At 48.8% G+C, this 25,083-nt stretch overlaps 1 protein-coding gene across 1 annotated transcript in view; it reads right to left on the bottom strand.

Annotated features, from left to right (window-relative positions):
* Positions 1 to 23,695, bottom strand: part of RBM19 (RNA binding motif protein 19) — a 141,091-nt gene extending 117,396 nt beyond the window's left edge. Inside the window, exons 1-13 of the mRNA XM_032168591.2 lie at positions 23,538 to 23,695; positions 19,532 to 19,714; positions 17,357 to 17,476; positions 17,163 to 17,201; positions 16,527 to 16,719; positions 15,084 to 15,352; positions 12,409 to 12,489; positions 9,768 to 9,846; positions 7,314 to 7,385; positions 6,067 to 6,270; positions 4,568 to 4,698; positions 3,565 to 3,686; positions 3,039 to 3,135 (exon numbers count right to left, since the gene is read on the bottom strand). Of these exons, the coding sequence (XP_032024482.1) occupies positions 3,039 to 3,135; positions 3,565 to 3,686; positions 4,568 to 4,698; positions 6,067 to 6,270; positions 7,314 to 7,385; positions 9,768 to 9,846; positions 12,409 to 12,489; positions 15,084 to 15,352; positions 16,527 to 16,719; positions 17,163 to 17,201; positions 17,357 to 17,476; positions 19,532 to 19,714; positions 23,538 to 23,573 (1,626 nt within the window). The 5' untranslated portion in view covers positions 23,574 to 23,695. The remainder of the gene's footprint in view (positions 1 to 3,038; positions 3,136 to 3,564; positions 3,687 to 4,567; positions 4,699 to 6,066; positions 6,271 to 7,313; positions 7,386 to 9,767; positions 9,847 to 12,408; positions 12,490 to 15,083; positions 15,353 to 16,526; positions 16,720 to 17,162; positions 17,202 to 17,356; positions 17,477 to 19,531; positions 19,715 to 23,537) is intronic.
* Between the last annotated feature and the right edge of the window lie 1,388 nt (positions 23,696 to 25,083).

Below are 25,083 nucleotides of genomic sequence, written 5' to 3'. Positions count from 1 at the left end.
TTTTTGTAGAGATGGGGTTTTGCCATATTGCCCAGGCTGATCTTGAACTCCTGGGCTTAAGCAATCCACCTGTGTCAGCTTCCCAAAGTGCCAGGATTACAGGCGTGAGCCACTGCGCTTGGCCCCCCAATGGCTCTGGCTTCCCAGGTCTCTCATAGTAGATCTGGGACCCCAGGGTCCCCCCCTCTCCTGCACTCCCTCCCCTCATCATATGGGTCTTTGCTGCCACCCCATGCGGAGCTCATCTCACCTCAGGGCTCCTGCAGTTGTTGACCTTGGCCTCCATGGCTCTTACCCATTTCCTTGCTCCATTCAGTTTCTGCTTAAGTGTCACGTTGCTGACCAGCCCACCCTTGCGGTGACACCCTATCCCTCCCTTGGCTTTTCTGTTCTCTGCCCTCACCAGGCCTGCCACACTGCACCTCTGCTAATGTGTCAGTATCTTTTCCCTCATCAGAAGGCACCAGAGGAACCTCATTGCTCCTGTTTGGGGGCTTGCTGCATTCCGAGAACTCAGAGTACTCGGGGGATCTGAAGTGGCTGCAGGCCCCCAGCTGGCCTGGGTCTAGAACTGTGCCATCCAACACAGTGCCACAAGCCCCTCAGAGCCACTCAGTATGTGAAATGCAACGCGACGCATCCAGAGTGCTCTCCGTGGAAAACACATACGGAATTCCATGAGGAAAAGAAGACTATAATAGCTTGCAATTTTTTTTTTTTTAACACTGTGCATATGTTGAAATGATAATATTTTGGATGGCCCAGTGGCTCACGCCTGTAATCCCAGCACTTTGGGAGGCTGAGGCGGGTGGATCACCTGAGGTCGGGAGTTCGAGACCAGCCTGACCAACATGGAGAAACCTCGTCTCTACTAAAAATACAAAATTAGCTGGGCGTGGTGGTGCATGTCTGTAATCCCAGCTACTTGGGAGGCTGAGGCTGGAGAATTGCTTGAACCCAAGAGGCAGAGGTTTTGGTTAGCCGAGATCACACCATTGCCCTCCAGCCTGGGCAACAAGAGCAAAACTCCATCTTGGGAGGGGGGGAAAATATCTTGGATATACTGAGTTACATGTAATATATTATTAATATTAATTTTGTCTGTTTCATTTAGCCTTTTAAACATGTGGCCACTAGACCATTTCCAACTACACAAGTGGCTCACATTCCCTAATGGACAGCACTGACCTTCAGTGCCTGGTGGACAGCAATGGGCAAGGAGCTTACGAGCCAAATCCACCCATGTCAAAAACATTCCCAGGTTTGCCTGGGAAGAACTCAGCTGCCTCTAACTCCAGATGCATGTTTTTTTTTTTTTGGGGGACAGACTCTCACTCTGTCGCCTGGGCTGGAGTGCAGCAGCATGATCTTGGCTCATTGCAACCTGCCTCCTGGGTTCTAGCGATTCTTCTGCCTCAGTCTCCCGAATAGCTGGGATTACAGGCATGCGCCACCACTCAAGGCTAATTTTTGTATTTTTAGTAGAGGTGGGGTTTCTCCATGTTGGCCAGGCTGGTCTCAAACTCCTGACCTCTAGTGATCCACCTGCCTCAGCATTCCAAAGTCCTCGGATTATAGGTGTGAGCCACCATGCCCAACCCAGATGCATGCATTTTAAAAGAAGGTATGAGGATACAAAATATACAAAGAAGGGGATATTTTCAGGCTTTCTGCAAAGTACCTTAGAAAAAGTATACTTTGTATTTCATATATATAAAATATACTTCATATGACTCCTGCCTGTAATCCCAACACTTTGGGAGGCCAAGGTGGCATGATCACTTGAGCCTAGAAGTTTGAGACCAGACTGGGCGACACAGTGAGACCCCATCTCTGCAAAAACAAAAATAAATTAGGCATGATGGCATGCATCTGTAGTCCTAGTCACTCGGGAGGGTGAGGTGGGAGGATTGCTTTAGCCAAGAATTTGGGAGGCTGCAGTGAGCTATGAGCTATGGTCATGTCACTGCACTCCAGCCTGGGTGACAGAGCAACTCTGTCTCAAAAAAAAAAATTATATATATGTGGATATATATAAGAATATGTACATATCTGTATATTTATATATATATGTATGTTTATATATATGCACATTTATATATATATATATACACACACACACACCCCTACTTGAATATACCTTTTAAAGTATCCTTTTATAGAAGGTACAAAGCACATATAGGATCCAATGCAGAAAGAATACAAAAGAGCAGATATGTCAGCTGCGTAAGTCTAGAGATCTAATATAAATGTACAACATGAGGACTAGAGTTAACATTGGAGATTTCTGCTTCTAGCAAAATCTTTTGTAGTGGATTTTAGGTGTTTTTGCCACACACACAAAAAGGGCAAGTGTGAGATGATGGAAATGTTAATTGGCTTGCCTATGGTAAGCATTTCACTATCTATACGTCTATCAAAACATCATGTTGATTTTTAAAGCTATGTGACATGGAGGAGCTGGATGGATAGGGAAGTCAGAAGGAATAAGGCTAGACTTGGGAGAGAAGGAGAAACGGAACCCAGTGACCCCTCCTCCGGCTTCAGAGACCTGGGCTGCCTGGGCTGCGGAAATCATGAGACAGGGTTCAGAGCCAAGGCACTGGAGTTGGCCAGACCTGGTGTCCTCCCACCTCCACTTCTTTGCAAGTCTGTGACCTTGGACAAGTTATTGTGTCCCTGGGTCTCGGTTTCTTCATCTGGACAACGGGATACAACAACCCCTACTTCACAGGGCCATTGTGAGGAGTACCACGCACTAATGCTCAGGAATGTCACCTGTCAACACCACTGTCAATCACATTCTCCGGGGTGGCTCCACACAAGGGCATGAGAAGCCAGGGCTGGAGCCTGGCTGGGGATGTTTCCAAAGGGAGGGCTGGGAGAGCACCTTCCATTCCAGAGGCCTCGGGGAAGGCTCAAGAGGAAAGCCCTGGCGGCCCCAGCCTCACAGCCGACAGCAGCGCAACAAGCCTCCTGCTCTTTCTCCCCTTCAGTTTGGCCCAGATCCCAGAGAGGACCGTTCGGCCTTTACTCACGTGGTCAAACACTTGACTCTTAGTGGCGTTGTACTTCTGTGCGATGGCATCAGCCACGGCATTCGGCCCCATAAATAGCGTGTTCCAGTTGTGAGAGCTAAGAGGCAGAGGCAGAACAGGGAGATCAGACCGCAGCTAGATGAGGGGAACTTGCTCTCAGACACGAATCCTCTAAGAAATGGGCTCCTAGGCCTGCCTATCTACGTGCCCCCAATTTCCCTATCATGGGCTACGTATACAGGGCCTGAAGACAACAAGATGGATGATGACAGGGACCATCCCTAAGAGTGCTTCATCTGTGTCAGGGACTAAGAACTTCGCATACATTCACTCATTTAAACCTTACAGCACCATAAAAGTAAGGCACTACTATTATTCTCCCATTTTACAGATGAGAAAACTGAAGCTCGGTAAGGTGTGAACTAAACCCATCAGGAGTCAGAAGACCCAGGTGGCTTAGAAAGGGCAGGGTGAGGGTGGCAGAGGGTTGGGGTTGGAGCTTAGCGGCTTCAGGGGCACTGAGGACCTGGCACTGTTGGCTTTGTCCTGGGCTTCTTTCTTCTTCTTGTAGGACGATGATCCCAGGGCACTGGCGTCCTCGCTGGCTTCCTTCTTGATGGTAGACGGTAACACGTGGAGCATCCTGCCCTGGATGGGAATGACGGGAAGGGAGTAAACAGAAGGTTTGCCTGTAAGCCCTGCTTCCTGCCGGGGGATGTTGGCTTCCGCCACGAGTAAGCTGGACCCGGCACTAAAACCCTGACCAGAGGGTGGGAGGGAGGTCAGGTAGAAGGTGGCCACTCTCTTCCCACCTGACACAGGATCCCGACGTCGTGAGGGGACCACCTGACACAGCTACACACACGAAACTTCGATCAGTGTATAACCCGCACCTGCAGCTCTCTCCCCGCCCCTCAAGCCTGCATCGCATCCTGTCCCTGCACCGGTGAGTGAGAATGTGAGCTCCATGCCGGCAGGGCCAGGTCTGGCCTGATGGCAACAAGGGGGTCAAGAAATCATGAATAAATGAATGAATGAATGAATGAGAAAAGGAAAAAGGGTGATGATGAGGCAGCCTGGGGCTTGAGGATGTATGCTAAGTAGATTACTTGGTAACATTGGGAAAAGAGAAGTTTCTTATATTCCACAGTGGCCTTTTTAATAGGTCCCTGTCAAAATTCCTTTATTCTTACTCCTGTTACAAGGTGGTATCTATAGAGACGGAGAGCAAATTCATCCATTTAAGGAGTATTTTTTCAGTGCCTGCTAAGTGCCAGACACAGGTGTAAGTGCCACAGATTGGTGACCAGAACAGATCAGATCCTGCTGTCACGTGACTTCTTACCCTCCAGTGGCTTGTGTGAGGCAGTGACTTAGCATGCCACTGCACGTTTTCTGAGGCCCACAAAGTGGACACCTGTGTCCACACACAGACAGTCACACACACACACACACACACACACACACACACAGCCTTTCCTGACCACTTGAGCCCCACAGCCTCCTGGCCAGCCCGGGAGGGGCCTCACCTGGAATACCTGCCCGTCCACCTCCGAGTAGGCCTTCACAGCGTGCTCAGGGAACATGAAGGTGACAAATCCAAAACCCTTGGGTTTCTTGGTCAGGCTGTCGATGGGGTACTGGAGCTCAGAGAGGGGACCTGAGGACAGGAGAAGTGTCGGTCTCTGGTGGGCTGTGGTCACTTGGCCCCAGGGAAGAATGTGGTGAGCACCAGCTGTGAGCCAACCTCACAGGTCATGGGTGTCATTCCCAGTTCCCTACATGTGTCTACCCTAACAGCAACAATACCTGGGCTAGAGCCCAGCACGACCACCTACTACAAGTGTAGCCTGCCTTGAGCAAATCACTAAGCCTCTCCATGCCTCGGTCTTTTCATCTGTAAAACAGCACAACAGTACCTAGTTCATGCGCTAAATGCGTTAATGTGTGCATAGTGCACTAAACAGTGCCTGCTAGAGTTAGTGCCAAAGAAGTGTCTTCCATGATGATATTAGCATCATGCTCAAATTAAAGCACACCCTTTCTGCATTGGTTTCAACTCTGAACGCCAGGGTGTGACTGCGTCCCCTCTCTGGGTGTTTCCTTCCCAAATGGACATTTGCAGTACATCGATGAATACTTCTCCCCCTCAGCCCAGCCATGCGGTGTAAGCCGGGATGCCAGCCAGTGTGAAGGATCTGGTGAGCAGACTGGTGAATGGAACACACAGTTCCACTGGGGCAGACTCCAGGCTTGGAGGTCAGGTCAATTTTCCTGATGGCATGCTCCACTCAGGGCATCCTTACCCTGACAATGGGGCCCACATCAGGTGTTCAACCTACATCTCCGATCCTCCACAACCTACAGCTGGCCTCTGAATAGACATGGGGAGACACTGCAGGGATCTCAAAGGTATCAAGATCTCCCCTCATCCTGAACCCTCCCTTCCTGCCCTTCACCAATGGTAACTCCACAAACAAACACAGCCTGTTGTGACCAAGCTGCACTACGGGCCCTCAAGCCCATGGCCTGGGAAATAACAGCAACAACAACACCACCCTTGACACTATCAAAATCTATTTGGTGCTCAGCTTGGATAAGAAGACTTTACATAATTAGGAGTTCAGATATGGAGGAACGCCATGTAGATATATTCGTCAGGTGAAACCTGTACAGTTACTCAAAAAAGTTACTCCAGTACTGAGTGGCAAGACTTTGGACAGTAAGGGAGTATCTCAAAAAAGTCATCCAAATCGCTTCAATTCTGAATTTGGAGAAGTTCAGAAAGCAAAAGATGCCCGTGATGCTATCAATACCTTTTACTTCCTGCCCTGCGAATCCCCGAATTCATCAAGTCACTGAAACCTCACAGTAGCTCAGGGGTACTTGGTCCCATTTTACAGATGAGGAAACTGAGGCAAGAGATGTGGAGTCATGTGCACACTGGGACTTGAACCCAGGACGTCAGAGTCACAGCCCGGCTCCCATAGCTGCTGGGCTATCCACGGCCCGGAGGCCACGCCCCTACCGTATTTGGAGAAGAGCTTCTCCAGATCCTCCTCGGTGCTGGTGTAGGGCAGGTTCCGTACAAATAGCCTTCCGGACTCGGCCAGGTCCTCCTCCTCTTCGTCCTCTCTGAGTATCCGGCCTTGCCAGGATTTGGTGGTATTCTTTGGTGCACCCTTGGTGGTGGGGATGTTCTTTTCCCTGAACACCTCGATGTAGCGCCCACCTGCAATGAAGAGGAGTCAGGGCTCCAGGGGGAGGCCTAGAACTTGCCAGCAACTCCTTGCTGCTGACTCCAAACTCTTCTCTGCTGCCTTCCAGAAAACACAATCAAGGTGGCAGATGACAGCCCCCAACACCTGCCCTGTCACCTGGGGCAGCAGCGTAAGCCAACACCAGGCCTGAACCCAAATCTCACTCACCCTCCCAGTTCAGCTTCAGCCCTGGAGGGAGCCTGCCTGAGTTATCCCAGACCACAGTGATGCACTCTCTAAACACCGGGCTGTATTCTCTGGCACTGCTTGCTGTTCTGCCTTGGGAAAGGTCTTAGGTGACAGGCCAGCCCTGGGTACTTACCTGCTGATGATTTATTTGCATGCACAGCCCCTGTGCCTGATTAGGGTGCTATCATCACCGTATCCTGCACAGGCACTACCAGCTGCTCAATAAATACCCGCCTCCTGACCTGCTCACAAGATTCCCAAGGCTCTCCATCTTCTCTAACACAACTCATGTCTTTACTGGGGTTGACGGCTGGATTCAAATCACTTGTCTTGGCCAGGGATTGGGCAAAGAATACATCCCTGGGTATTGTTCAGAAGACCTCCCAACTCCAGGGAATTTGCACGTGCTGTTCCCTCTACTGAACATCCTGTCCGTAGAGCCAGAGCGTACACAACTGCAGGTTTGTGTCCCAATGTCGCCCCTCGGTGAGGCCAAAGCAGACAGGACCCTGTTTAAAGCCAAGCCTCCTCCAATCCCTGCCCTCCCCAGGACCCGTGCCTGCTGTGTGTTTCCCTGTAGCATTGATCACACATTTAACCACCTGTCTCTCCCTCCTAAGTCAGTTTACTCTCTGTCAGCCCCAAAAGGGCAGGGATTTGGGTCTGTTTGCTCCCTGCCGTATCCCCAGTGCCTAGAACAGTGTCTGCAGAGACACTGCATTCTTGGTGGTGGTGATGGTGCTGGTACAACAAGAATGTGTAAAGGAAATGAAGGAACAAAGGAACCCTGTAACACAGAGACGGCACGTGGCCAGGGCTTCCTTACCCATGTACTCCCGGTTGCATTTCAGAGCTTGCTTCACTTCCTCTTCATTGCTGAAATCCACAAAGATGTATCCTGACAGAGGACAATGACAGAGGTAAAATCTGCAGGCCTTGCAGACACTTGTGGCGGTCCCCAGAGGAACACCCATACTGTGCTAGGAGCAGAAAGTGAGGGAGAAACCTCTCTCTTGGTCAAATCTCCAAAATACAAAGGGTCTCCCTCTCTCTCTCCCACCCACAGCCAAATTTCCCTCTGCAGGGAGCGTCCAGACCCCAGCCCGGTGTTATGGATGAAGATGCTGAATGCCAGGAGTCGGAAGCCCAGGAGGCCTTTCTGTCTCCCTCCAAGCCCCACCCCACCCCTGACTGGCACCTGCTCCAAGCCATTCTCTGGAGAAGGGCCTGTGGCTACAGCATGAGGACCCATCTAGGCGCCGGAAGCACCTTCTCCATACCCACTCTGCTGCTGGGCGCCTGAGGCCTTGACTTGCACAAAAAAACAAGCAAACGGGGGAGTCTTTCCTCTAGCATGAGAGGCTCTGCTTCCTGACCTCTTTGGGCCTCAACCCCGTGAGGCAACGAGGTGAGAACCATTCCCCTGCTTTTCTGGAGCATTAAAGAAATACTCTCAGGGGCACTCGGCTAATAGCTGGCAATGTCAAATACTTGGTCCAAAGCCCTTTGGTTTTCTGCCTTTAATCACAAGGCTGTTTAGATTCTTTCTGTGACTCCTCCATGCCCTCCTTTCCTATATCCAGGCACCTCATCCATCCCCATAAACATCCTCTATCCTTTTCCCTCCCCCTCTCCATGGCCACACCCTAGGCCCCATCACCACTGATCCTCCCTTAGAGGATGGCAAACGCCTGGCTCTAGGACCTATTCTTCACTTGCCAGGGACCATCATAAATTTGATCACTACCCTCCCCTGCTCTAAGCTCCCAGGGGCCCCTGCATCCAGACTGAAGCCCACAATCTTTTTCTTTTTGAGATTGGGTCTTGCTATGTTGTCCAGGCTGGATTTGAACTCCTAGGCTCAAGTAATCCTCCCACTTCAGGCTCCTGAGTAGCTGAGACACACAATCTTTAATGAGGCCCCTAAAGCTTAAGGGGCCCAGCCTGCCTCCTCCCCAGCTCTCCTGCAGGGGACACTCTGCTGCTTTTCAACATTTCAAGCTTGGATGCCAGCTCTCTCCAACTCTGGGGCCTCCAATATGGTTTTCTCTTGGGCCTGACAACTCAGATATGCTTCTTCCTGCTCCCTCCCTGGTCTCTCAAGTGCCATAAAACCAAGGGTGCCAGCACCATCACCACCACCACCGTGAATATTAACAGCAGCTTTCACGGAGTGTGCAACAGGGGATCAGCACTGCTCTAAATGCTGTACACACAGCCATTCATGCAACTTGGTGAGACAGGTTTACCTGACTGCGCGCGCGTGTGCGCGCGCGCGCACACACACACACACACACACGCACACACACACACACACACACACACACACACACACACACTGAGGCTAAGTCCCTTGTCCAAGGTCATAGGGCTACTACCTGAGATCTGCACTTAGGCAGAGCCCTTTACCCTGACCTCACCCTGCCCTGTCATCAGTCTGCAAGGAGAAGGATGGGTGGCTGAATGGATCAGCCGGGTAAGTGGGACTTTCGTGATAAGTGGAGCGTTGGGGAAGAAATGCAGAAACATGACAGTGAGGAGACCATGCCTCAAGCACACTTTCTTCGCCAGATGTCAGCCTAGGTAGATCTCAACTGCTCTGCCCAGGCCAGTGTCTTCTTGCCAAAGACAGAGTACACATCCAGCGGCTTCCAGCCTCCAGCCTCCCTGCAGCTACAGGGCCTCAGTGTGGTTCTCTTGAGAAGTAGCAAGTCAGCTGCTGAATCTCCTGCAGTGTCCTGGCCAGCAACAAGTAGGCACGGGCAGGTGCCCGCCTCCCCGAGCTCAGACACTCTGCCTTCCAGCCACACTGCTCATCTCAGGGCGACCAGAACCCAGGGCTCTGAAGCCAAGGGAGGTGCCTGGTTGCCCAGAGTATAAACCTGCAGGGAGGGTGGCACGGGGCAACACCACACATGCTCAGCAACTCAGAGCCCTGCCCACCAGCAGAGCTGCCTGTGGACTTGGCCTAGCAAACCCCAGGACCTGTTGGCATTTGTTTCAGCATAATAGGTGAGCCCACTGAGATAGGCAAAGGCTAAGATAAGGAAGGGAAGGATGAAAAGCACAGGTGAGAACTCCATCCCTATACACCAGGCCACCAAAGGCTGGGGTAAGAGATGCTGCCTTAACCTGCCCAGGCTGACCACACCCACACAACTGAGGACCACAAAGAGGAAGAAAAACGGGTGCCCTTAAAACTTCTCCCTTATTCAGGTACCCCAACCTTCCATCTTCACTGTCTACCCGCTTTCCCGCCTGGAAACATCCCAGATCTTACCTGTTTTATTCCCATGAGCGTTTCTCACAATTCGAATGGCCACTGGTTTCAGGGGTGCCAGGAATTCCATAACATTTTTCTGTAAGAAGAAGTTTTTTCCCCTCACCAACCACATAATAAAAGTACAACCCAACGAAAAGACATAGGGCAAATTTCTAAATCAGAAAGGATTACAAAGTGTTTCATTCTTTAGTTTTTCTCTTTCCTTATACGTATCTCTTCTCCAATTACCTTGGAGAAAATTTGAAAAAGAAAATTGGAGAAGAAATGAGTAATATAAATATAAAATAGCAGTGTCACTATCAGCATTAAAATAGCGATGTCACTATCCACATTTTAAGGCACTGTTTCCCCCCTAGATAATTTTATATATTTGGGATTAAATCTGGCTTTTTTCACTTCTCATTAAGCTTGAGTATTTGGTTTTTGTGTATTAGTTTTGCAAGTAGCCACCTAGTGGTTTTTGTTTTGTTAATTAAAGCATGCGATTTTCTGAATGGTTGGTACTGAAAGAATTCTGACAAAATTATAAGACAACTCACTGAGTTTAATAAAACCTAAATGCTTGCTACTCTGAAGTTTGATAAGCTGTAATTCAGAAATTTATAACATAGAGTACCAGAACAGATAAAGACTTCAAGACAAAAAAGGGCAAAAGACATGATCGGGCACCTTCCAAAAGAGAAGATATATTGGCCAGGTGGGGTGGCTCACGCCTGTAATCCCAGCACTTTGGGAGCCCAAGGCGGGCAATGACCTGAGGTCAGGAGTTCGAGACCAGCCTGGCCAACATGGTGAAACCCTGTCTCTGATAAAAATACAAAAATTAGCTGGGCGTGGTGACGGGTGCCTGTAATCCCAGCTACCCGAGAGGCTGAGGCAGGAGAATCACTTGAACCCGGGAGGCGGAGGTTGCAGTGAGCTCAGATTGCGCCACTGCACTCCAGCCTGGGAGATAAGAGCGAAACTCTGTCTCAAAACAACAACAACAACAACAATAACAACAACAAGATATACACGATCTACAAATGTGGGAGACTATGATCCATCTTACAAGTAATTTAAAATATAAATTAACATGAGATGCCAATTTTACCTATCACATTGATAAAACATTAATAATACCCAGGGTTCAGGAAAATGGGCACTTACAGACTCTGCTACAGGGAACATCAACTAGCAATGCTCCCAGAGGGCAACTGATATTCTGTGCCAAAGCCTTAGAATTGTACACACATTTGCCTACACAGAATATTTATCCGGAGCAAAGATCGGCAAACTATGGCCCATGGGCCAAATATCACCATGGTCTGCTTTTGAATGGCTTGCAAGCTAAAAATGGTTTTTACATTTTAAAGGATTATTTACCAAAAAAAGAGAAAACAACGAACATGTGACAGAGATTAAATGGCTTACAAAGCCTAACATATTTACCATCTGGCCTTTACAGATGAAGTCTGCTCACCCCTAATCCCAAGGAACTGAATTATTATTTATAACAGCAAAAAATTGGATATAACTCCCACATCCCAATTTAGGGGACTGAATAAACCTATAGAAGTTTACCCTGAGTAAGGAAGAGCGTTGGCATAAAAAATGCTGCTGTAGCAGAGTATATTCAATATTCAAAGAGGTCTATGACATATCGTGATGAGGAGGAAAAAGGGGTTTCCAAAGAGTTCCCAGTAAAGGATTGCTTCTTAGACACACAAAGACAAAAACGTCCAACAAGAGGCTTCAGTGAGCTATGATGGCACCACTGTACTACAGCCTGGGCAACAGAGCGAGACCCTGTCTCACACACACGCAAAAAATAATAATAATAAAAACTAAAAACAAAGGAAAACAAAACAAAAACCATCTAAGAAGACACACCCAAAATGTAACAGTGGACGTCACTGGGTAGATACAAGTGTGTTGGCCAGGGCAGCCCTAGTTTGCCTGGGATGAGTTGTCACTGTATTTGGAGTCGTTAGACCTGCAGTAATTACATCCATAGCCTGGCACCCCAATGGGGTAGCACCCCTCTCACTCTCAATTTAGTGTAGATGATAATTTAGTAGACATCCTACTTACAGACAATTTTAAAATATTTTTTATTTAGCTACATGGTTTTGAGTTTTCTATATTGAACTTCTATTACTTTCATGAAGAGCAAAAATTAAAAGTGTTCTTCCGCTGTTACAGACCCAAAGGCAGCAAACTACAGTGCACAGGCCAAATCTGGCCCACTGCCTGCTTTTGTAACTAAAGTTTTATTTATTTTTACCTACTTTCTGAGACTGCTTCCTTGCTATAAGAGCAGGGTGAGTAGTCACAACAGAGACCGTGTTGATCACGAAGTCTTAAATATTAACTGGCTGACCGCCCCCACAACCTTTTCTTTAACAGAGTGTGTGCCCACCCTGGTGTGGGTCCTAGTGAGTGAAACCAGAACCTCCTTTGTCTTGGTGTAGCTATCCCTGTTTCCTGACCCTGACGATGCCGGAGATGTTATTTCTCAGCCTTTTTGGCCCCCAATTCCTTCCAGCTCATGTCCTCAACTGACTCTAATGCCCCCATGCACCAAAGGCTACTGGCCTCCCCACCCTCGTCTCCTGCTCCCACAGGCTCCCGACCCTTGTCCTCAGTTAGCACATACCTCTGTGACATTGAATGGGGCTCCCCGCAGCTTCACGGTGTGGCAGGTGGTGGGTTCCTTCTGGTTTGCTGGTTTCTCTGTCTGAGTGATCAGAAAAACAGAAGTGGCCACACTAACCCTTTGTACAGCTGCAGGAGGTGGCACACTGGGACATTTCAGTGCCAGAGAAGGTGCCTGCTGCTAGGGGGAGCTGGGGAATGCTGGGAAGAATCAATGTCTACCGTGCATGGAGTCTGGCCAGAGGTGGGGCTAGGTGATGCCAAGTCTCCATGTGCCCCTGAGGGCTGGAACCAGAGCCTGGCAAGCTATGGGCACTTGGACAAGGGCCCTGGGGCCACAAGGAGGGGCAGGGTGGGAATGGGAAGGAGCCCTGAAGAACAGAGGTGTCAGTACCACTATGTAGGGCTTATCAGTGCCAGACACTGAGCCAAGCACTTTACAGATGCCAGTGAACTACTACATCTTTACAACAATCCCATGGGGATTATGGGTTCAGATCTTTTTTCCCACAATTCCAGAATCCAAACAGCTCTGAAAAACCTAAGTTTCTGGTAACTTTTATGGCAACAAAACCTGCCCAGACTTGAATGCACTTCCCAGCAAAGCCTGCCCTGAGTGGATGTGAGCCCATTTATAGCTTATGCTGATTCACGCAGTGCAAGCAGTCTTGTCTATGCATTGCAGAAATGTGACTGCGCTTGACAGTGGGGTGCTGCCTTTTATCCTGTATTTAGTTAACAAGGTAGGCAGGGGGGAGTGAGCCCTGCTGGGGGTACTGCATTCCAGAGGGTTCTCTTCCTGAAACCTGAAGAGTCCAGAATTCCAGCATATACTTAGGCACAGGGTCAGAAACCGGAGGCAGGGAGCAGTGCTACCATGAGTGTCTTTTTGTAGATGAAAATTAAGAGGCTGAAGGAAGTAAAGTATCTCACCCAAGGACCAACAGCTACTAAATGACAGAGCTAGGATTTGAACTCATAATTCTGACTTCCCCACACTCTACTACCTCGCTGAAATATACAATTTTGGGGAAAAAAAGAGGACAGGGTGCATAATTAGAAGAGGCAGAAAAAAAAGGAGGGAGGAAGAAGAAGAGGAAAAGAGGAAAGAAAAGAGGAGGATGAAGCTTGCTTTCATCTCATTTGAAAATACAGGGCTGGGGCCAGGTGCAGTGGCTCATGCCTGTAATCCCAGCAATTTGGGAGGCTGAAGTGGGTTGATCACTTGAGGCGAAGAGCTCGAGATCAGCTGGGACAATATGGTGAAACTCCATCTCTACTGAAAATACAAAAATTAGCTGGGCGTGGTGATATGCGCCTGTAATCCCAGCTACTCGGGAGGCTGAGGCATGAGAATCACTTGAACCCGGGAGGCAGAGGCTGCAGTGAGCTGAGATCGCATCACTGTGAGCTGAGATCCAGCCTGGGTGACAGAGCAAGACTATCTCAAAAAAAAAAAAAAAAAAAAAAAGAAAGAAAGAAAAAGAAAATACAGGGCTAGGCAGGGAGAGAAGTGATGCTTCACAGAGAAAGGAGGCAACAGGGACCTGGACAACATGTGAAACTGCTCTACCTCTGATGCAGAGAGGACTCCCAGGTCAGAGACGAGTTGGCCAACCTCCGGGGAAGTGCCCACGTTTATGATCTCGACTTCAGACCCCACACACCTGGGGCTAAGTCCTGAACCCACCATTTCCCAGCCATGACCCTGGCTGAGGCACCTTCCTTCTCCAGGCCTGTTTCCTCATCTGTAAAATGGAACAGGAGCAATACTGCCCTCAAGGTAGTGATGAGATGCAACGGCATGGCAGGCATAGTGCCTAGTGTGTAGCGCAGGCTCAGTTGATCCTCCCTATGATTGCTGATGACTGGTCTGCACCCCTCTGCCTGCGTTGTTACTAAATACAAAGGATAAAGGCTCAGAGCCGTCACTCAGCTCACTTCCGCCCTATTGGTGGGATATGGGTGTGTTGACCGGGGCTGCTCCAGTTTGCCCGGGATAGTTGTTCACTGTATCTGTAGTCATTAGACCTGCAGTAACTACATCCACAGCCTGACACCCCACTGGACTAGCATCTCACTTTTAACTTAGTGTGGATAATAATTTAGTTGTCACCCTACTTACAGGCAATTTCTGGAAGGCAGGTGACCTCTCCAGGTTAGCAACAGAAAACAAATGCAGAGGCTGGGTGCAGTGGCTCATGCCTGTAATCCCAGCACTTTGGGAGGCTGAGGTGACTGATCACTTGAGGTCAGGAGTTTGAGACCAGCCTGGCTTACATGACAAAACCCCATCTCAACTAAAAACACAAAAAATTAGCTGGGTGTGACTATAATCCCAGCTACTTAGGAGGCTGAGGCAGGAGAATCACTTGAACCCAGGAGGCGGAGGTTGCAGTGAGCTGAGATCACACCACCGCACTCCAGCCTGGGTGACAGAGTGAGACTCTGTCTCAAAAAAAAAAAAAAAAAAAAAATGAAATAAAAATAAAAACAGAAAAGAAATGCAGAAAGAACACATGGCGAGCAAGTGGCAGGGCCAAGATCCGGAAGCCTTTGGACTGCAGAGCTGCGTCTTTCCCCAACATTCTACTCTCCTAACAGAAGAGCTGCGGGGACCATGGGCAAGCAGGAGAGTGCACCTCCTCCCTTGGCACCTGCGGGATACACACGCACCTCGGCTCTGGCCTCCGGTGGTCTCTTTTTCCCAGCTGGCATCCCTTGCTCTTGGCCTGCACCCTTGCTGTCTCTTTCCTGCAGGATTGGGGTGGCGGTGGAATCCTCTTCCTCGGCCTCACTCCCTTCATCACAGTGCACGGCTTCATCTTCACTTTCCTCTTCCTCCGAAGAAGAGGACGACCTGGCCTTCACCATCTTGGATTTCAGGTAATCCATGTCCGACAGCTCCTTCTGCACAGCTGCCTTCGGTTCGAGGCTTGCCTCTTCTGGAAAAACAGGGAGGCTGGGATCAGTGATAGCTATGAGCAAACCAGAGTTTGGAGGCAGCAAATGGCAGATGGTCCTCCTAGTGAGAGGCCTGAGGCACCACGCCCACCATGTCCATGGCCCCTGTGCCCAGCATCTCCCATAAGTCCTCTGATTAGCAATGCCAAATGGGGCAGGGCTACTGAAGCTTTGATATTCTCTGTGCCACACATTGAGCTCCTGGCTCCCTGCCATCAGCCATGTCTTTCCAGTCCTCTATACAGCAGCCTCTGTGACACTTTTCAGAGTAGGTACAGGACGGTCAGTCTCTGCTTAACACCCTCCAGGGGTTTCTGATGCTCAGGGTAAAACCCAAGCTCCTCATCAGGGCTGACTGTGTAGGCATCTTCCACTGTCTCCTCCTGTTCCAGCCATCCCAACCCACATCGAGCCCCTCAAGCCCACGCACTTTCCTTTCCTCTGTGTCTTTGAGATGCTGTTCCCTTGCCTGGAACCCCTTTCCTCTCCCCTCTCCTACCATGTCCCACTAAGTCCCCTGAGTTCCTCGGATATGAACTTAGTGCAGAAACGTTACCAGGCATAACTGCACTAAATGCACATCCTCTCACCTTTAGACCCAAATAGATGCCCAGCTCTCCACCAAGCACGTACCCTCCTGTGTTGCAATTGCTCCCTTGCCCACCAGGCCTCCCCCTACACCACAAACCCCTTCTGAGGACAAAGGCTCACTCCCTCACCTCCTCAGGGAAGCCTTCCCTGATAACTCTCCTGTCCCCCTTTCCTGCTTTCTCTCTGTAGCATTCAGCACCCTATGATACACCCAACAGTGGACTTATTTGCTTATTGTTTCTCTCCACAACCATAATCGCAGCTCCATAGGGAAATAGAACCTTCTGTCTTTTGCTTATCAACATGGTCCCAATGCCGGAAGTATGCCTGGCAGATAGTAGGTGCTCAAGAAATATTTGTTGAGTGACTGACTGACTGATTGACTGAATACACAGCTAGGATCAGTGAAGACAGACGCACCTGCAGAGGGATCATCACCCCCCAGTGGAGAGCTCAAGGGCTCACCTGACTCCTAGAGTCTGCACAGAAGGGCCCCCAGTGCCGGTCAGCCCAATGGCAAGCACAGGTCCGTGCGCATGGAGCACACAGTCCCCATGCCCTCACCTTCCAGGTCCTCCCCGGCTCCGTCCTCCTCACTCTCCTGCCCAGAATCGGAGTCGAAGTTCAGGTAGTCACTGGCTGGCTTGCTCTTCCCTTTCGAGGGCTCAGCATCCAGGCCATCATTCGCCCAAGTGGCTGCCTGGGTCCGCCTCTGATGAACTGACAGAAACTCCTGGAACTCTGTATCCTCCTTCAGCTGGTGGCACCAGAACCCGGGCAGCAGGGACATGGGAAAAAGGGAGAGGAAGAGGCAGAGAAGGCTCAGGTGGGGCTTGATCTTTCTAACTTTTAAGAGGGTGAGAAGATCCCTCGAGCTCATTTCCCCCATTCTCTAGAGGACCCCGAGGTTCAGCTGGGTCAGTTCTGAGGAAGGCAGAGTTGACTCCTCACTAGACAAAACTAAGAGGACACGAAGACAAGGCCAGGGGAGACCAGAGGCACAGCTCTGCTTGTCAGGGCCAGCCTCCATCCTCTCCAGCCTCTTCCCTCTCCCAGCCTCCTCCCTCTCCAGCCTCTTCCCTCTCCTAGCCTCCACCCTCTCCAGCCTCCACCCACTCCCAGCCTCTACCCTCTCCAGTCTCCACCCTCTTCCACCTGCTGCCCATCCTCCCTCCTCCTTGGGCAACAGGACAGACTCACCTTCTCCAGTTGACCTGCCACCTTTTTCTTCTTCTCATCCTGAAAACAGAAGGCACAGAGAGTGAGGGTCACACAGATGAAGAGAGCTGGGAAACAGAACTGCATTGACCTGGGAGGGCCCATCTTTGGGAACCAAAAGGGAGTGACTACCCTGCTGGCAGTGGGGACAGAGGCTAGAGTGACCCTTTACATACTTTCTTAATTTCTGGAGTAGTAGAGTCTTTTGGAGGCTGCTTGGGCTGGCTTGGTTTATGGGCATGTTTGCTCCAGGCTCTGGGTTTGGCCGGGTCGCCGAATGACTTGCAGAACTCCACCTGTGTGGGAAAGAGAGTGATTTTCACACTTGCCATGGCACCCAGGCGTTGGGTGCTGCCCTTCAGCACCTGGGAGCTCGGGCATCTTAGACAACTGCCACTGCGTAGCTGAGTTTGCTGAAGTAGATTACATGTCACCCCTTAGCCTGGGCTTTCTTTTCCTTCAAGTCTAGAATATAATACTTTAACAGTCTATCATTATGAGTCTGTAATACTGTAATGGTAATAGCTGCCACTTACTGAGGAATTCCACATGCCACGTACTGTCTAAAGTGCTCTGCAGGTACTGATACACCGAGCCTCTCACATCAGTGACAGCTATGACTTTCTACAATTCAGATCAGGAAATTGGAGCATCAAGAAGTCAATTTCCCTGGATTACCCAGGCAGTAAGTGAGAGTGAAGACTGGAACTCAGGGGGTCTCTGGGCTCTGGAACCTGAGTTCTTAACCATGCACTGTACAGGGTGGCTATGAGGATGGCATGAGATGACCTGGGCCGCGCACTCAACCAGGCTCTGGGCAGGGTAAGGTGGGGCAGTGGCTACCACGGTTACCCCACACTGCCCTGGGTTAATTATCGTAAAGTGAGCTCATCTGGCTCCAGAGAACAATTCTAGGGTGATAGGGGCACTGGGGTGACCACTGGAGGGACGAAAGAGTACTGGAGACCCAGCCTGAGATGATGCACTATTCAGGCCCTAAAACCTCCAATACACTCCTCTGAGAGGACTTTGAGAACGCTGGTTACTGGGGCATCCACCACCGCAAGCCACTCCCAGCCACAGGTGAGGCTGACACTGGTCAACCAACCACTGCCCATGGGGGAAGGAGCTGCCATCTGGTTGCAATCCTTTTTAAGACACGCGGTCTCACTCTGTTGCCCAGGCTGGACTGCAGTGGCATGATCATAGCTCACTGCAGCCTCAAACTCTTGGGCTCAAGTGATCCTCTTGTCTCAGCCTTCTGAATACCTAGGTCTCCAGGCACATGTCACCATGCGCGGCTAATTTTTTTTTTTTACTTTTGTAAAGGCACAGTCCTGCTATGTTGCAAAGGCTGGTCTTGAACTCCTGGCTTCAAGTGGTCCTCCCACCTCAGCCTCCCAAAGTGCTGGTATTATAGGCACGAGCCACCACACCTGGCCAGTTACAATCCCTTTTGTGCACACTTTCAAAATAGGCTTGTTATTTCTGTAATAATGACATGTGCTCATGCTACAAAATTCAAATAATATACCAAAGTACAATGAAAGTTAAAAAAAATGTACTCCAATTCGTATCACTCATAGAGAGGAATGATTAGTATTTTGGTACAAATCCTATCTATGGCCTTTTATGCATTTATCATACATGTATGGATGGAGGAATACAATTGTGTCTAAATGGGATCACATGAGACATGCATGTATTTGTCCATCATCTGTTTTTTACTTCTCAAAAAAGTGTTAGAGATGTTTTTACAAAGTCACTAAATACACAAGTGACCTGAGTGGAGCCCCCTCCTCCAGGAAGCTTTCCTGACTCCTCCCTGGTCAGGCTACAGATCTTTGTTCTCCCACAGTCCCTGGGGCTCACCCTATCACAGCACTGATGTCACTGAGCCAAAGCAGCCTGCTGACCTGTCAGCCCCCTGCCTGCCCAGAGGCAGCTGGCTCCATGAGGACAGGGGCTGAGGCATCACCTTTTTCTCTAAACTCCCAGCATCATTGAGTGCTTGCTAAATGCATGAGTGAATGGATGAGGTAGAGCTGTGGTTCTCAAGGTGTGGGCCTCAGACCAGCAGCATGGGCGTCACCTGAGGGCTTGTTGGATGTGTGAATTCTTGGGTCCTGACTCCATGCACTGAATCAGATGCTCTGGGGACGGGCCCAGGAAGCTGTTATAATAAGCTCTCAGGTGATTCGTATGCACATGAAAGTGTGTGAATCAGTGAGGAAGAAAACCAAAGACATCACAAAGTGAAGAGGGATGGTCTTTGAACTCAAGTGTGGAGTGAAAGATCAAACAACGTCACACTTGACAGGCAGGTAAGGATGAGACTCCCGCCCACTCACTGTGATCCGGGATGTGTCGATGAAGCTCTTGTTGAAATGCTTCAGTGCCTTTTGGGCCTCTTCCTCGGACTTGAAGCCAATAAAACCAAACTTGCGGAACTTGCCATCTTTGGTGAACTTCAGGCTGCAGTCTGTCAGCGTGCCAAAGGCGGCAAACAGCTGCCTGAAACGCTCCTCCTTCATCTAGGACAGAGTGAGAGGAATGAGAGACGAACTGGAAAGTCCCCAGAGCAAGGGGACAAAATGGGCTGGAAACCTGAGGCCATGAGATTCTCCAAGTGTGGCCTTAGATGAAGGGGGCAGAGTGTACTTTTCTAGTTACAACAGGTTCCAGCTCTGACTCTAGCACGAGTTGTGTGGCCTTGAGAAAGTCCCTTAACCACTCACTGATGTGGAAATCATGACTCATAATGGCTGCAAATGACATCTTCCTACCCTATGGGGCTCCTATGAGGATAAGACCAATTACAGAAGCAGTATTATGTCTGCTACATAGTAGACACCTAATAAATACTTGTCGGAATAAATGAATGAATGAACAGGCATGGTAAGCTATACATACCTTTGTTAATGAAGCCCCCCCAAAAGATGCCCACATCCTAATCCCTGGAACCTGTGGATATGTTACCTTACATGGCAAAAGGGACTTGGCAGGCGTGACTGATGTGGAGATGGGGAGATGATCTGGATTATGCAGCCAGGCCCAATGTCACCTCAGGGGTCCTTATGAGAGGGAGGCAGGAAGATCAGAGAAGATGGAAACAGAGAGAGACTGGAAGATGCTATGCTATTGGCTCCAAATATAGAGTATATAGCTATGAACCAAGGAAGGCAGGTGCTTCTAGAAGCTGAAAAAAGGCTAAGGGACAGATACTCCTATAGAGCTTCCAGATGGACTGCAGCCCCGCCAAAGCCTTGATTTTAGGATTTCTGTAAGATAACAAATTTGGATTGTTAAAAACTGTAAGATAACAAATTTGGATTGTTTAAGCCACAAAGTTTGTGCTAATTTGCTATAGCTGCACTAAAAAACTAACACACTAATATTATTATAATTTGATCAAGAAGCCCCACACTATGGAAAACAGGCTCCTGGCTTCTCACCATCTTCACTGCAGCCAGGCTACCCTCATAACTCAGTTTTCTAAGCAGATACTGGGATACTTGTGTGTGTGGTAGTGGAGTTGAGGGGACATTCAGGGCTCCATAAACAGCCAAAATAAGTTTGAAAATGCAAGAAGCTAAGGTCTTGGCAGTCCAGCCAGAAGACGTCATTTTCTGAGGTAGCTTCTTACTAACTGATCTAATCAAAATCTGAATCACACTGTGAGTTAGGAATTTTTATCCACATTTTATAGAGGAGAAAATGAAACTCATAAGGGATAAATGATCTGCCCAAGGCCTACAGAATCAAGGTTTGTGACTCAATTCAGAAATATAAGACAGTGAATTCAAGTCCCCGGTGCCTGGGAGAGACCTGGCTCAAGTCTGAATCCATCATTCCTTTGCCAAAAACCTTTCACTGACTTTCTGGCACCAAAGTCTCAAGGACGAGCACCTAAAGGAAAACATGCAATTCTTCAACATCTGCCCCTGACCAACCTCTTCAGCACCACACTTTGACAAATTCCTCACAGCCTTCTCACTTCCAAGGTTTTACTTTGGTTGTCCCCTCTGGGTGATATTTCCCAAGACAGGCCCTGGCTAACTCCTCACTCTCAGTTCAATCATCTCCTATTCCAGGAGGCCTTTCTTAGATGCCTTAGATGGACAAGATAACCAACCCTCACTGTGCTCCCACAGCACCCGGTTCATATGTCAGTGATGCACCTTGCATCATAATGATCTGGTGCCTCTCTTTTCTGCTAGCCTGCAAGACCCATTAAAAATAAGGACCCAGGCTTATCCACCTCTATCTACAGTGTTGGCAATATCACAAGTACTCACTACTAATTATTTCCTCAATTCAATCCCTAAACTAAAGATTGCTCAATTCAACCCCTGCTCTATAAATTACACCAGTGTGTGACCTCAGGCAAATCCCTGTACCTCACTGTATCTTGGTTTCTTTACCTTTAAAATAGGCGTAAAAATAAAACTTACCTCACAGGGATATGGTAAGGATTAAATGTTACTTTCCCTAAAGCACCTGGAACAGTGCCTGGCACACAGTAAACTCTCCAAGTGTCAGCTGCAAGTGCCCTTGTTTTTATTATTCTTTCATTCATGAGATAAGACAAACAATGATAAGAAAGTCAACTACACTGTGAAGTGCAACAAAGCTGAATTTGAGAAGAAAAGGAAGTGAAGCCATGCTAAAAATCCTCGTCGCACAAAGCAAGGCATCAAGAGACACTGTCTAACCTGATGGATGGATCAGTAATAGATATTTTAAAGTATACTACTCAGAGATTATGACAGGAGAATTAAAAACAAGAATATTACAGACACTGGAGAGGAGGAACAGATGATCTAAATTCCTTATTTTTCACAGTCAAGGCCTAGCAGATAGTCACCGGCACAGGCAGGTCAAAAGGAGGAAAGTACACTCCTTGAATATACAGAGATACATGTGAGGAGTCCCAAAAACAAATCAATGAAGACGGTTACTCCTGGACAGAGAGGGAAGGTAGGACAGAGAAAAGACTTTGCTACTCATGTTATACACTACTATACTGTTTGAATTTTGAAAACTGTGTGTTACAAAGTTCCTTTGTCCCACCTGACAAAGGAAAAAAAAAAAAAAAGGAAAGGAAAAAACTCACAACATTAAAACAGAAACGGCAGCCAGGCGCAGTGGCTCACACCTGTAATCCCAGCACTTTGGGAGGCCGAGATGGTGGATCACCTGAGGTCAGGAGTTCGAGACCAGCCTGGCCAACATGGCGAAACCCCATGACTCTACTAAAAATACAAAAATTAGTCAGGCGTAGTGGCACGTGCTTGTAGTCCCAGCTACTTGGGAGGCTGAGGCAAGAGAATCGCTAGAACCCGGGAGGCAAAGGTTGCAGTGAGCCAAGACTGCCGAGATTGCACCACTGCACTCCAGCCTGGGTAACAGAGCCAGACTCCGTTTAAAAAAAAAAAAAGAAAGAAAGAAAGGAAAAAAAGCCAAAACCAAAAAAAGCCATGCAAGAGAGAGAGAGAAAAAAAAGAGATAAGACAAACAACGATAAGAGAATCAACTACACCTGAAGCACAGCAAAGCTCAATTTGGGAGGGAAAGGAAGTGCAGCTACGCTAAAAATCCTCATCCCACAAAGCGAGGCATCAAGTGACACTGTCTAACCTGATGGATGGATCAGTAATCCATTTAAAAAAACAAAAACAAAAACAAAAAAACAAAACAGAACAAAAAACTGCGAAAGAGAGAAAAAAGGACGATCCATTCGAGCCCACCGCATCTAATCATCTAATATTACGTACATTCACCTATTTTGCCTACCATGTGTCGGGTTCTGTGCTGGGCTCCAGGGAAATAAAAAAGTATGGCTGGGTCACCACTCCCCACTTACTGGATAAATGTTGTAAAGCCCTTTACCCACTCCGTATTCCTACTTGCCCTAAGGATGGGAGTGGGAATTGGAACGCAGGTCCGCAGACTAATATTCCCCATGTCTTCCCCAACAGTTTCCAGACTGGGAGAGGAATACAAATACAGTGTCGGACCATGTCCCAGGTCAACAACTAAAAAACAGTGATCGAATGAAAGAGGTTGTGGGAACAGGGTATTCGCCACAAGATGGGAGTTGTCACCTCCCCGGGAAGAGTTGGGTTAGGAGTCAGGTACCAAACAACCGGCCGTGAAACCGTAAGCAGTCACTATTCCTCTTTCCTCGGGATCAAATGCGGATAAGCCCAGGATCCCGCCCCCTTTGAGTTCAGAATTGGCCCGGAGTCCTGCCCCAGAGCAAAAATTCTTCGATCACCTCCAGGCATCTCTTCCCTACCTCACAGTTCCCAGCCGGTCTCATTTCAGATTCCCAAGTCCTGCCTCTGCACTCACCCCATTCGGGAGATTCTTCACGATCAGTCGCGACATGGCGCAGGGTCCCCGCTATTTTGATTCCAACACGACTGGACAGCGTCTTCCACCAAGTTTCACGATACCTCCCTGGGCGCCGCCATCTTTGCCGAGCCGGAACACAGTCATGTGGCTGAGACCTCGGCCTGACCTGTCCGGAAGTAGGCGTGGCTAAGCCAAAGCTACTCAGGGAAGTCACACCCCACAAGGGGTGGGCCTGGGCGCTTGCATTTTGCGCAGGCGCAGGGTGTTGGGCGGATTCTGGAGACGCCAATGCAGCGGCGAAGGCGGCAGGGGGCGCTGGTCCCTAACATGCGCCAGGTCAGCTCGGTGTTAAGGGTCGCGCCAACGGGGCAATCGCGTTCTCGCCTTTTTCCTATTTCATTTTTATTATTGAGCCCTAGGACTGCCCTGAGAACGGGGGCAAGATTAGGGACCCTTGCCTCCCTCGTAGAAATGGAGAAAGTGAAGTTTAGAGAGATTGCCAGCCAACATAAATCAAGTATTGAGCCTTTTGTGTAAATACTTGGAATGAACACGTTGGAAATAAACGCTCTCATTTTGCAGGCAGATAAACTGGGAATCGTGCGTGTAAAGCAGCTTGCTCAAAGTCTTATAACTATGAATTGGAAAGTCAGATTCTAGCTAGGGGCTGCCTAGGGCCCTACAATGAGTCTCTACGCCTTCAACCCCAGCCCCACAAGCATTTTGCCTCCCTTCCTAATGTTTGAAACTCTCCGCTGGCCAATCTTCTAGCTGAGAGATCTTGGCCAAAATGGCCTCTGAGCCTTTGTGTCTACTTCTGTAAAATGGGAATAATTCTTTATTATGCTAGGGGTTAAGGAGGTGAGAACGTAAAAGGGATGTTATTTTCCTATTGCTTTTCTGAGCATTCTGGGTACCCACTCTTGGATGGAGACATCCTATGAAAACCCCTGTTTTCACTCTTGAATGAGAGTGTTTCCTTTTTGTTTCCCCACAGTGCCTCAGCTGCACTGGACGTTGCTCCCAAGCTTTTGCAATTTCCTTCACCTAAAAGACATTCCCTCCCCCCTTCTTATTGTTAACAGCTTTATCACAAACCATGCAATTCACCCACTTAAAGTGTACAATTCAATGGTGCTGAATATATTTATAGAGGTGTGCAGCCATCACCACAATCAATGCTAGGACATTTTCATTACCCCCAAAGAAACGCTGCACCCTTTAGCTATAACCTGCCAATTCCTCCCTCTCCCTTCCCCCGATAACCACTAATCTACTTTCTGTCTCTATGGATTTGTCTATTATGGACATTTCATGTAAATGGAATAATACAATATGTAGTCTTTTGTGATTGGCTTCTTTCACTTAGCCTAATGTTTTCAAGGTTCTTCCATGTTGCAGCATGAATCAGCACTTTATTTATTTATCTGTTTATTTATTTGAGACAGGGTCTGGCTCTGTCACCCTGACTGGAGTGCAGTGGCACAATCTCAGCTCACTGCAACCTCCGCCTCCCAGGCTCAAGCCATCCTCCCACCTCAGC

The sequence above is a fragment of the Hylobates moloch genome, unplaced genomic scaffold (genome assembly GCF_009828535.3).
Source record: "Hylobates moloch isolate HMO894 unplaced genomic scaffold, HMol_V3 SCAFFOLD_12, whole genome shotgun sequence".
NCBI lineage: Eukaryota > Metazoa > Chordata > Mammalia > Primates > Hylobatidae > Hylobates > Hylobates moloch.
Note: the sequence above shows the minus strand (reverse complement) of the source record. Positions and strands in the feature narration are given on the sequence as shown.